Below are 13287 nucleotides of genomic sequence, written 5' to 3'. Positions count from 1 at the left end.
AATCCCACGGCCTACAGAACTGTATCATAAAATGATAATAATAATGATAATTTCAAAATTAGTGGTAGAAAAATCCAAGAGATATGGGATCTATATCTATATAAAGTGATCTATAAAATTATATTAAGAATAATAACTAAGATATCAATAACTGGAAATAAATATTATGTCCATGGGTGGAATGATTTTAATGTATTAAAATATGAATATTTAAAATTATCACTTAAATCTAAAGTAACGTCTATTAGAATAAAAATACCAGAGTTTTTAAAAAAACAAACTGTTAAATACATTTTGACAGTAAGGCAGTAGACTTTCTACCATTGCCTATACCTACAATGACATGATACACTTAAATAGCAGAATGTTGGACTTGTGACTGTTGCCACTGTAACAATATGGGAGAAAACAGCTGGGGGAGGCAGGGGGAGTAGGATGGAGAATAGGAGGGGCATCCCTATACCTATAAAACTATATTATGGAAAATAACAATTTTTTTTCAAAAAGTAAAAAAAAAAATCTAGCCAGATATCAAAATTGATTTGTAGATAAAATAACCAGAAAGGGCTTGTGCTGGAATAAGCAAGCAGAGCTTTTCGGGTGCATTAACTGACATATGCTAAAAATGAGGGAGATGTCCAATGGAGAATACATTGAAGACTAAGGTTGGGGAGTTACTTTCATTATCAACTGGCCAAGTTCTCTGCAAAGAGTACTCTGAACAGCACAGAAGTTCAAAGACTGGATTTATTATATATGCCTTTGACATATATTAAATATAACCAAACACATACTTGTCAAAAATTCATAATCCGTATTGCTATAAGGGAAGCATGTCATATTTATCTAACTTTGGAAATTAAGTTTTCTGTTCCTAGGAGCCTATCAACTTGGACAACTTGAGAAGACAGAAAATTAATACTTTAATCTTGTATGTCATTTGTAGCTGTAATAATCATGTGTTCATGCAAGTTGGTAGATCCTGCATGTGGATAACTATGTGGACAGCCAAGAACAGATTGTACATAAACACACACATATATACATATATACATACATACATACATACACACATATATATACACACATACACACATACATACACACACATGTACTTGTACAGCTCATGGAAAATATGGAACTAAAAGATGAGTTTATTTTGGTATAGAATTTTTGAAACCCATGCATTTTTTCTCAGTATGCATTTTCCATGAACTGTCTGAAAACTCCTCACATGTGGCACGTGTCTGCTCCTTTGTTTGCCATAATCAGGTGGGGTTGTCCAGTCTATCCTTAGGAGAAGACAACGCCTGAGAATGACCGACCAAATGTGTCCATTCTGACAGCTGGACTTCCACGGTGACTCTAGTCCTGGCAAGGGCTCCCACTTCTGAGAATCAACCCTGGGTAGCAGGCATACTTTCTCCACATCTGTTACCTTGCTCAATATCCCAGCCACAAAATCCTCCTTCTGAGTCCTTGAAACTTCTTCCCAGAGCGCAGAGGTCTTAAGTGGGAGATGAATGTGGCTAGACGGATTTTAGGTGGAATACATGGATCAACCCGGAACATTTGGATTCTTGACTCTTCCTCTCTGAGTTTGCAGGTCTCTCTAATCTTCCAGAAAATGCAAGAGCAGGAGGTGCCTTTGTTTTTTGATTCTCAGCATTTCATCATTTCTTTCAACTAAAGATGAAGAAAGAGAACGGCTTCCCTCACCTACAGGGAATCTTAATTCTCACTGCAGTCTTAGCCCTCCTTCATCAAAAACAGCATAAAGAATGATTTCACCTGTGAGAACTCACTGTTCTGATAAGAAAATGTTTAAATCTCATAAATACAAATGCAATGTTACCCATGAAATGGAGTTTACCAATGCAAATTACTGAAGTTCTACACATATGACAATAACACTATAGATTAATTATTTGCTTTGCTCAACAATTAAATCTACCATTCCCTACTGGCTAACTATCTTTATGTGTTATTATTGCACTTAGTATTTTTGGTGACTTTAAAGTTAAGAATAAAGGTGTTTAAACTTTCACAGAATTCTGACTTCTATTGAACGATACCATTAGATGTAGTCTCCCCCAATAAGCCTACTAAACATTTCATGATAATGACTGCATGAAGTGTCTCATTTCTTTCCATTGGGGTCCAGAAACAAGAGAGCACAGTGGGTTTTGGTAGAAAGGCTAAGGGAAACATCTGGAAAGATAGTGCGAGTGTCTGACAGATCCATTTGTATGCATTAGAGCTGCAAGCAGCCAAGGATGTCTTGGTCATGGCTTCACAATAGAGACCAAGCAGGACTGTGTGACAATCACCCTTTCAGAGGGAAGGGAGCAGACGCATGTGTCAAAGGTGATCTCTATTGTTTCAGTTGACCTGGGGTGTGCAGTACTAGAAGCGAATTATTATTTGAAAAGTGTAATTAACTTGCTCCTCCAAAATGGTATTTGGAGGAAAAAATTAATACTGGCATAGACATGCTTGAAATGTTGTCCTAGTCTGTTTTGCAATGCTGTGACAAAATAACCCAAAACCATCCAAAGCCTAGAAGTTGGCTTGCCCATAGTTCCAGAGGCTGAGAAAGTTCAGGAGCCTGACTGGCAACTGCTCAGCATCTGCCCAGACCTCCTTGCTGCACACGGCCAAGACGGATGACAGCCAGGAGAAGGAACAAGAACACTCTTCAGTTTCCTCCTCCTCTTAGGAAGCTGGTCCCACCTCTCCTGCCGGGCTCACCTCCGAGTGCTAGTCACTGAAGGAATTAGTTTCCAGTGCACAAACTTTGGTGGGGAGAAGCACTGAAACTGTATGGAGAATATGATCTTCTGCATTGCTGAACAGGGCCCTGAAAGGGAGGAGTTTGTAAAGCAGATGAAAACACTCTTTCGCAGTGAAGCCGTCTTCATCTCCCACACCCTCCTCTGGCTGTGAGCGCCCAGCGATTAGTGACGCCCTGCTTTCCCGCTGCTCCAGGTCTGGGCCCTCACTAACATCCTCCCACTCCCCACAGGGAATGCCCAGGCTTCTCTTTGCCCTTCTTATCTGACAGCCCATGGTCTCTACTACCAGATGCCATTCACATCCTGAGCCTCACCCTGAGGTGCTCCTGGAGGCAGGAGTGATGGTTGCCATGGTTGCAGCTAAAACCAGGCCCTCGGCTATGCAAGGAAGACCCTGTTTTATCGTCACGGACATCTGATGCGGGAAGCATTCTATTATTGCCAGTTTACACCTTGGACAGAGACAGCAGTGCAAGTAAGATCATCCTCCGAATCAGGATTTGCTAAGAATCCCATAAACAGGCCGCAGGTTCTATTCCCGAGCACAAGGGACAGCAGGCACCTCCGCACAGAGCAAGACCATCCCCGGGTGAGAGAAGACATCTGAATTCCTATGCATGCTTTTTGCCAAATGAAACTGGAGAAGGAAGTATTGCAACATTTGCTCTCTAGATGGGCCCTGGTCCTGTCTCTGGGTGAAGAATTCAGACAGTAGCAGGTCGTAGCGGAAACGACATCATGGAGAGGTTAGGGGAAACATCACTGCATTTGTCCTAACACCGTTACTGCTGCTGCCGCGGTGTGTTGGTCCATGTGAAATTCTGGATTTTGTTAACTACCTTTAAAACAATCCTTACAAGATGAACAAGATGGCACTAATAATATGAGCACACTCTAAGTCAAAGAAAACGGTGACTTCTGGGCCCAATTCGATGGCTCGATTAGCTAATTCTCCCCCTGCAAGCACTGGGATCCCATACAAACACCAGTCGGTGCCTACACAGAACTCGAGAGTGCAAACTTCGACAATACAATCCTGCAAGTGTAATTACGTTAACACGGAGTCATATCGGACTGAGGTGAACCCTAAATCCAATGCTTGCTGACCGTAGAAGATGACAAGACCAAGCAGAAGCCATGGAGACAGTGGCAGACATTGCAATAATGCAGCCACGATCCAAGGAAGATATGAAGAACCGCACCCTAGAGCCCTGGGACACGGCACGGCTGTGGCAATGCATTGTCCTCAGCCTGCCAGTCTCCAGAACCTTGAGAGAACGCACACCTGCCGGATGACGTCATCCAGTTTGTGGCAATGTGTCACAACTGCCAATACTGTCTGACTGTCTCCTCCGAATCCCTCTGTTGCGATCTGTTGCTGATGTGATGGTGTGAGCATCTGGCACGGGGCTGGAGGATGGTCTTGGTGAATGGCTACAGTGCTCTGATAGTAAGGGGACCCTGAGAGCTCCCTTGCTGCTTCTGGCGTGGAAGGACACTAGGATGAGTGTTTATAAGGAAACGACCCTCTGTGAGCACAGAGTTGCAGGTGCCTTGATCTAGGAACCTAAATTTCTGAGGTTCAGGGCAGTACAACATCCATTTTCATTGTGTGAAAGATCGTCAGGCTATGGAAAAGCAGTAGTTATAAAGCACAACTAAGACATCCCCATATGCAGGTGTGGGCTGACATATGACCTTGGACAGGGTGGCTACACCCTGGGAAAGTCAGTCAGCTTGCCCCTCGTGTATGCCACACCCCAGCCAAACTTGTTCTGAGCGTTTCAAACAGGGCCTCCCTCTCCACGTCCAACCCTCTTGGCTTGTTCCCTATTTCATTTTCTTGGAAAGTCTCCTCTCATTTTTTCCCTGCATAATTATGATCTGCTTGTCTAGGTTTGTGCCAGTCTCTGAACTCCTCCTGGACACCATTTTTTACCACACCTGCCTTGCTCCCTGGTATGAGCATCTCGGACTGAACCTTACTCACACAACTTTGAAGGTGCTTTAAGAAGCAGAGCTGTGGGCCCGGCAGCATGGCCTAGCGGCTAAAGTCTGCGCCGGTTCTGGTCCCGGCAGCTCCACTTCCCATCCAGCTCCTTGCTTATGGCCTGGGGAAGCAGTTGAGGATGGCCCAATGCTTTGGGACCCTGTGCCCACGTGGGAGACCTGGAGGTAGTCCTGGTTCCTGGCTTCGGATCGGCACACACCGGCTGTTGCGATCACTTGGGGAGTGAATCATGGGGCGGAGGATCTTCCCCTCTGTCTCTCCTCCTCTCTGTGTATCTGATTTTGTAATAAAAAATAAATAAAATCTTTACAAAAAAAGAAGCAGAGCTGTATTCAAGCTGTTACACCTCCAGGATCCAGCGTGGAATACTCCATAAAAAGTCCCCACAACCTATCTCTTGCCTTCAACGGGGCTGGTGGGAGGCATCCAGAGCAATGAGTGCTCCAGGCCCCCATCCTTGGGCCCACACTTACCATGCCTTGATGCAAGCTCACAGACGACCCACACATGCCTTCTGAATTTCTCAGTGATCATAGCAACTATACCTGAGGACCAGATGACCATTGCAGCAGCAGCAGGCAAAGCAAGCACTTCACAAAGAGTGAATGTAAATCCTCTCATGAGCGTGAAAAAGAGATTGCAAGGTGTGCATCATTGATCCACACCCTGCAGAAGACACACGTGGAATGACATGCCTTCTGTGTCACTGTCAGGCCAATACCAGCATTCACAACAGTTACAAACAAGATCACACTTCAGTCAGATTTGGGTTCAATTTCACTTCCCAGAGCCTCTGTTCCCCTTTATATAAATTAGGCAGTATAAAAAGTCGCATCACAAGAATTTGGGAAGATTTAAATAAGTAATGTTAAGCATCAGTCACAAACAGTGGAACATACTTATTTACTTGAATCATCACTGTTATCATCACCAATGCTCCCAGAAAACTTATGCTGAACACAGAGGGGGTCACCATAATCCTTATTCTTCCTCCACAATTGCTGGTGAGCTATGAGGCTGAGCAGAGAACAGAGCCCAAGGTATGGGTCGGGGTGACAAAAACCCTCCTCAAAGGCTGTCTTACGAAGATGAGACAGATGTACTCTCACATGATTTCCAAGGTAACAAGAAAGTTGAAAGAATCAGAGAAGGAAATGACAAAAGACACACATTTTTATATCAATACAGATTAGTGTAGAAGGCTTCCTTAATCAGAGACAAAACTATAATGGCCTGTGCAGAGGCCAGGGGGCTTTTGTGGAGCTTGTTCAGAGCATTATTAAATATGTGACTTCCAGAGTTCTTCCAAGGGTGAGGGCCTTCATGTTGTGAGTCCTGGATTTCCCCTGTAGACCTCTTAACAGTCAGTGATTATTGAGAATTTGAAGCTAGAAGCAACCCCCCTGGTGGATCAGCACCCCAAAAGTGAACTATGAATAACTGTACACGGGTTTTGTTGCATGTTACTTAAGTTACCCAATAATTTATGTAGTGATACTCCTTAATTTTAACCCAAGATCATTCCTTATTTTTAAAAATTACTCTATAGTATGTTCTGTTACAAATAGGGAATATATGTGATGAATAAATGATTAAAAACAGTGTTTGAAAATATTGCTTACTGAAGTTTATCTAATGACGAAACATTTACAGGCAATATTACACAATGAGATCTAATCATGGAACACCAAATAGAATGATTTTTAGTAATATCCCATGATAAATGATAAAATACAGCAGAAACCCGTGGACAGTTCCCTACAAGTGCACTTGTTAAGAAACGGTCAAACATTGTAACTTGAAATAGAACCAGCTTAAGGCACAGAGGTTCCACAGAGCCAAGTGGAGGCGTGGTTGCTAGTCTGAGCCCTGTGTCAGCAGTGACAATGAACCTTTGTGTGCATTCTCTGGTGAGGAACAAAAAGAAGACAGAGTTTACTGTAAATCATGCTTGTAATAAGCAGGAGACTTTCAGCATGCTTGAGAAATTGCTTTTGAGATAAAGTACATCAAGGATTAATCACACATGATTAAAAGATGCTACTCCTGCTAACATTGACACATGAATTTATGTCAGTACAATATCTAGCCATAACTTTCTTTCTTTTATACACAAGACATTTATTGCACCTTTAATAAACCTAGGGATATCTGCCTTGCTTTATGCTTCTATACTTATGCCATTATTGAATCTTCAAAATAAGAATACCATTATGACATAATTTTAAAATAATTTTAAAATTAAAAACATCATTTAGATTTATATTTGACTTAAACATTTAAGGTGCAGCATCCAAAATATTAAGTGTAGGATCCAAAAATGTTGTAGCTATGCCAGTAATCCTAATGAAGAGTTACCATTTATAGAAGACAACATACAAAATAAGTTTCTTTAGAAAATGAGGCTATGTAGTAAATTGCAGATGTATAAAAAACCATTTCCCATTGGTTCCCAACTTTGAAAAGAAAATTGGATTTTACTGTCACTACCACATATATGGCTTCTAGTAATTTCTGATCAGAACACACAAGAGAGAAGCTACAAGCAAGAAGGGTGAAGACTTGCCATAATCTACATGACTAAGTCAAGCCTCAGCAAGAAAAAGCCACTCCTTCAGAACCAATATGTCCATGGTCTATGGCACAGAATAATGCCGAACAACTGGGATTTCCTGGCTTCAAGTCTTCATTGCAATTTAGGCTAGCTTGATTTGGTAGCAGTGTTTGCTTAAAACTTTCACACTGCATAATACTAAAATTCCTTCATACAGAAAAATATACTGGTCTTATTATTGTCAACCGATAAGCTAGGTATCAGACAAGAAAGGAAAATAAGTGAAATGAAAAGTACGAAGATCACACACATCCAGAAACAAGGATGCCAAAGCCATCTGAAAACCTTGTGTACTTTTTTCATTCTTCCCAATTCCTGAAAACACACCTGGTAAGCAACAGTCATTCATCCTTGGGGAAAAAAACCATGAAAGATGCAACTACATTCCTTCCTTCCCTTTTTCCTTTTCATAAAGAAGTGACATCCTTCCTGCCCGCATGTGCTGCAGTGTGGATGCTAGTCCGTGGACCGACCAAGCAGCAATTTCGTCTTCGAGGAATTATTTACCCATGCCACTCACTTTGAAAACTACAGTGTGCTCTGAACATGCGAGCCGTAAAGATGATTGTTGGCAATATGTAAAACTTCAAAACATTTTAAATCATGAACCACAAAACCAAAATAACTTTTGGGCCCTGCATAATAATTTCACTAGTTCTAGCAACAGAAAAAAATCAATTTTCTAAGAAAAATGTAATGAAAATCCACTACCAAATAAAAACTCATTATTTGAAGGAAAATGCCAAAATCTTGTCTTAAAAATGTATTATGTTTTGGATTTGAATTTTAGATTTGGTATTTTCTTTTATTTCAAGAAAATCCCACAAGGAAGGAATAATTCTATTCTCCATTCACTTTGCATAACGCCAAGTTATTACACCCTTTTAAATCAAGCCATAATGATTCAATCCTGGTTCTAGACTTGATTCCGTTTGCTTTATCTGTATGGTTGAGTTTAAATGACAACATAGATTTTATAAAGTTAATACATACTTAAGGCCAATGTTTAGCATTCTGAAAGCTAACTGCACTTACAATTCATAACACTGATTTGCATATCAACTTACACATATAAAAGATTAGTATCCACCACTGTCTTATTCATTCTAACATTTCTTAGTACTGTTCCCTTTTTAAAAATAGAGGGCATTTGATAAGTATTAACTGACATAATCCACAACTAGAAAAGCTAAGAACCATGACAATATACTGAAAGGAGAAAAAGACCATAAAGGTGACGGTAACCGGAAATGGAAAGCAGGGCCATTCAATAAAATAACACAAATTTAGAACACAGTATGAAGTACACAAGCTAGGCACAGCTTCAGAAACATAAATTTAGCAGCTTATTAAGCTAAATTCCTCCAGTATGAAATTTTAAAGCCCTTCTATTGGAGACCAGATGTTTATTCTCAATTTAAATGTACAATCTTAAATAACACTCAAGGCCAATGCAATGGTACATTTTTCTATTTTATAATTTCTTAAGAGCTATTATTCCATTTCTATACATTTTAAAGTATGAGAAAAATTTCAACATGCAGAGTGTTACACTGTTGTCTAAAGAATATTCCAGTCGTCGATGAATACTGAAAGAACATTTCAACATTTATGGTAGATGACAGGACCAAGAGGACCTAGACTGCTGCTGAGACTGAAGACCCAGGTACAAATGAGACCATGCACTGTAACTGCAAGGATCTGTCTGACTCCTGCCAGTGAACACCGCACACTTACTACAATGCACTTTCATAATGGGTGTCATGCCAGATGCAGTGTTTCACACGCATTTTCCATGCAAGGCTGAAAACTGTTAAGGCAGCCAACTCAAAGAATTTCATTACATGATCCCAGTCTGTCCTTAGCAGTGATTTATTTTTCACAAGAATCTATTCAGTGCAGTCCAATGGAACTTGCTGGTTCTACTGGTGAGAACTTCAAGTGAATTTGAAGCTTTTCTCCAGCATCAAAGCACATGTCTGGCTATAAAAAATATCAGCGACCTGACCCAGCTCATGTATTCACACACAGATGTGCACGTGTGAGACTCAGCGCAAATCCAATGCTATGAATAAAACATCCATGAACTCCACAGAGATGCAACTACAACTTCACTGAATCTCTCATTACTGCTAAAAAGCGAAAAGGAAACACACCTCAAAAATAATGATTTCTCTCATGCTATGTTCAAGTTTTGATTGATCCACAAACAACTTTATCTCACTGTATATTTTCAGACATTTCTCAGCCTTCAATTTCTAGTGTGACTGGGTATGTGCATCTCTCTTTACTCTGCCAGGAAAGAGGTGACAAAGCCTGTTTCCGCTGGGACAAACAGCCACGCCATGACATCTAAGGTCCAACGATAACACTGTCAAGTCTCAGTTACCACCATCTAAACAAGGGTTTTTCTAGGTGTCAACAAGCAGCTGGACCCCGAGAAAGCACCTGCGGATATTCTGGTAAGAGAATGCTTTTGTTTGCCCTTGGATGGAGAGTCATAGAAGCTAACAAGAACCCAGGCATAAATGCCCATGTTCCACCCGGGAAAAGCCAGTATTCATGCTCAGCCAGCGACAAGAATGCAATAATATAATATACTTTTTAAAAAAAAGTCAATGCCATAACCATGTCCAGTAACAAATCTCCCCCAGTAGTATAAGGAATAGAAAAATGTTGACACTTACCTGGGGTCTTTCTGAATGCTGTCAATGGATGGGGACCTGGCCAAGGTACCTTCGGGTGGGAGGGCAGGGCCGGATTTGCTGTACGGAGACTCCACGGAGGGACAATACTGCAGCTGTCGGTAGGGGTCGGCGTAATTGGAGGCTGGGCCGGCAGCATAGCTGGCCCTCTGGAAGGTGGCAGTGGCGGCGTTCTGCGGGCCATGCTGGCTGCCTGTGCGCTGCAAGGGGACGGAGTCGACACCAGGGGAAGACGGGGCTACGACAGGAAAGTAGGGACAAAGTAAAAAACTGAGGACCTGCTCACAGAAACGGTTAACCAGGTCTAGGCAGGGGGAAATCACACACATAAAAAATAGGGGTCCAAAAGAATAAAAATAAATTAATCTTATGTATTTCAGCCCAATGTCATTTCAGTAAAACATTTCAAAACCACACCTGTCGGGTACAGGGAGGAAATGCACCTGTTATGTCGATGTTGCTTACCAAACCCCCAAATAAGGTCTGCTTATCTGAAACAAAAACTCCTTGTCAAGTAAAGCACAGAGAAATGGAGGGAATATTTTACCAGGAAGCATGTCATTTTCTCTTTATTGTTCAAATTAAGAAGCTTCAGAATGAGTTCAGGTAATGTGACAGTAACTTTGTTAAAGGTGTAAAACAAATTCAGTAACAAACTTAATTTTCCTGAATTGAAGACAATAAGGGAGTGTGTACTAGGCTTGGAGGTGGGGCTCTTAGTTCCATAATTATTACCACAACATTCCATGCAAGGTTGTGCTTTTTGTAAAGTAACTTCCAAAAAAAAATCTTATTTTTTTGACATGCCCCATTCTTGAGCAAAGTTGTCACAGGAGGAAATACATGTAGTGATGGGAAGGTAAGGGAGAAACAGGAGAACACCAGTGCACCTGCAGCCACAGTGACACGCTGACTTGGCTGTCCAAGAGCGCCTGCGTCTTTGAACACAGCTAAAATGTCCTGAGATGTTTCTGCATCACTCACTGAAATGGGTTAGACTATCTCCAAGCTTAATTTCAACGCTTTTGTTTCCTATCTGGAATCTTTTCTCATTATTTTAAACCAATTCTCAAAAATACTTTGACTTCTAACTTTTTCTCAGACTACACAATGAAAGTAGCATCTTTCACATCAACAGGATACCACCGGGTATGTACTGCCCCAACAAGGGTTGGCCATGATTAGCATTATATACTCCATTTATTTTCTGGCCTTGCCAATCAGCATATTTTCAAAACACAGCCAGTGTCTGAATATAACCATCTATATCACACATGTGCCACAAAGGGAAAGTCAGATATACAGAGAAGAGAAACAGAGGGAAAGATCTTCCATCCAATTACTTGTCATCAAGGTTAAAGGCACAAGCTGCGATGGAAACCTGGGACATTTGGATGCCCACCACCTCAATGCTGACTCTAGGACAAACCCCAGGAGCAAACAGGCTGCCCCAGAGCATCAGAAGGCGGACACTGCAACCTCCTGTCACAGGAGGGTGAAACAGTAAGCGTCATTCATGAGGATGGGTTTCCCTTGACGGTTGACAGCGACTCGTTCTTGATTCTGCCAGCTCCACGCATGAGCTATGGCATGCGTGCTTCAGGGACTGGCAGTCCCACGTGCAAGCTGTTGCATAGGGCTCACTGCTGCAGGGACCAGCGAGTGGGCCTGGCTGTGTTCCAGCAGCCACAGAAGAATCTCACATCATTTTCACCTGTCACAAAGCACTATTTTCTGGCCATTCAAGAAGCTGATAGTCACTCTTGGCTGCTGAACGCCGTAACAACAGGCAGCAGTGGCTAGATGTGGCCTTGAGTCATTGTTCACCGAGCTGGCTTAGAAAAAAGAGGGCTATTTTGTCTTAGGAATGTGCAAGCATCTTCCCTTTTCTTCAATGTCATGGAGAAGAATTAAGCTATTTTTGTTTTTGTAGCTAATTTTTCATTAAACACCCAGAAGTTTATTAACCAAGAGACAATTCCAAGAGCATATGAATATGGAACAGATAATCAACAAATCCCCTTTGTTGTCAGTTTTTATTCAAATTAGATATTAAACACCACTGCGATTGCTATCTCTTCTTTTGTAAGGGTACAAGGAAATAAAATTAACTTACTCAATGATATGCAAAAATTAAATACCCAAGTATTCCAGCTCCAGACAAGAGTGGATCCAGCAGGCTGGAAGTGAGAGAAGTTCTGACAGAAGAATAAATAGTATTGTTTTAGCTAAGCCAAAATATGTATCATTAACTGTGGATGGCATTTAAGATGTCAAAAACAAAACCGAGAGTATTTGTGCCTTTCTTTCTAGGATGCAGTAAAACACCGGAGTACAAAGTTCAAGAACCAATTTTAAAAGCAGCTTGGGTTGTCTTGATTTCCAAACATGTAATTTAGTATGATAATAGAGCTTAACCAAATTGCTCCACCATACTTATCAGTCCCCAGAAGTTACCAGGGTCTGAGGCTGCGGAGCTGCAAGTGCCAAGTGGCAGAGTACCGCTTCCTTGATCCCCACAGTCCCTGCTGGGCACTGCGGAGGAGCCCGGGACTGCAGGCTTTAGCATAACTGCAGTTCTCAAAACCATCCTAGTTCCATCAGTTTTGAAATTAAGATCCTCCCAAGTATTCTCTAACAGCATGATCACAGCATTTGACCAATTAATTTGCAAATGGCCTTATTTTCTGGAGAACACTTACCTTTTGTGCACATGTGCTTATGTTCAGTTCAAAATCTGCAAGTAATCCAAGAGACCCCTACAACTGATTGGACCCCAGTAGCCAGCTTCTCGCTTTTAAATCATAATTTTAATATTCAATCCACAAGTGTGGAAAATACTGTCAATGTGGCATTCAACACGTGCTGTTTTTAGTTACTGTAGTTTCAGCTAACACTGCCAAATAGGAAGGCCATGTTAGCAAAACCACCCACCCCATGAGGGCTTGGACTGCACGTGCGTCATCACTGCCTGCTCAGGAAGTAAGCTGACAAACATGCACCACGCGGGGCATCGCTTCCTTCAGTGTTTCTGATGGACAAAGTAAAGTGGCCACACCACTGCCCATGTGCTTCACAACACTCACAGATAGCTGAGGCGTGTCGTCTTGGGTTTCTACTGCTATGACCACTGGCACTGATGCCGGCAGTGCGCGCACACAC

The 13287-nt window shown here is 41.7% G+C and overlaps 1 protein-coding gene across 3 annotated transcripts in view; it reads right to left on the bottom strand.

Annotated features, from left to right (window-relative positions):
- The window catches only part of CTNND2 (catenin delta 2), a 702327-nt gene that overhangs the window by 273634 nt on the left and 415406 nt on the right, over positions 1–13287 (bottom strand). For all 3 annotated transcript variants that reach the window (XM_058680080.1, XM_058680081.1, XM_058680082.1), the window contains one exon: positions 10108–10363. In XM_058680080.1, coding sequence (XP_058536063.1) covers positions 10108–10363 — 256 coding nt within the window. The remainder of the gene's footprint in view (positions 1–10107; positions 10364–13287) is intronic.

This window comes from Ochotona princeps, chromosome 23 (assembly GCF_030435755.1).
Source record: "Ochotona princeps isolate mOchPri1 chromosome 23, mOchPri1.hap1, whole genome shotgun sequence".
Lineage (NCBI taxonomy): Eukaryota > Metazoa > Chordata > Mammalia > Lagomorpha > Ochotonidae > Ochotona > Ochotona princeps.
The sequence above is the reverse complement of the archived record's forward strand: the minus strand, read 5'-3'. Positions and strand labels throughout refer to the sequence as shown.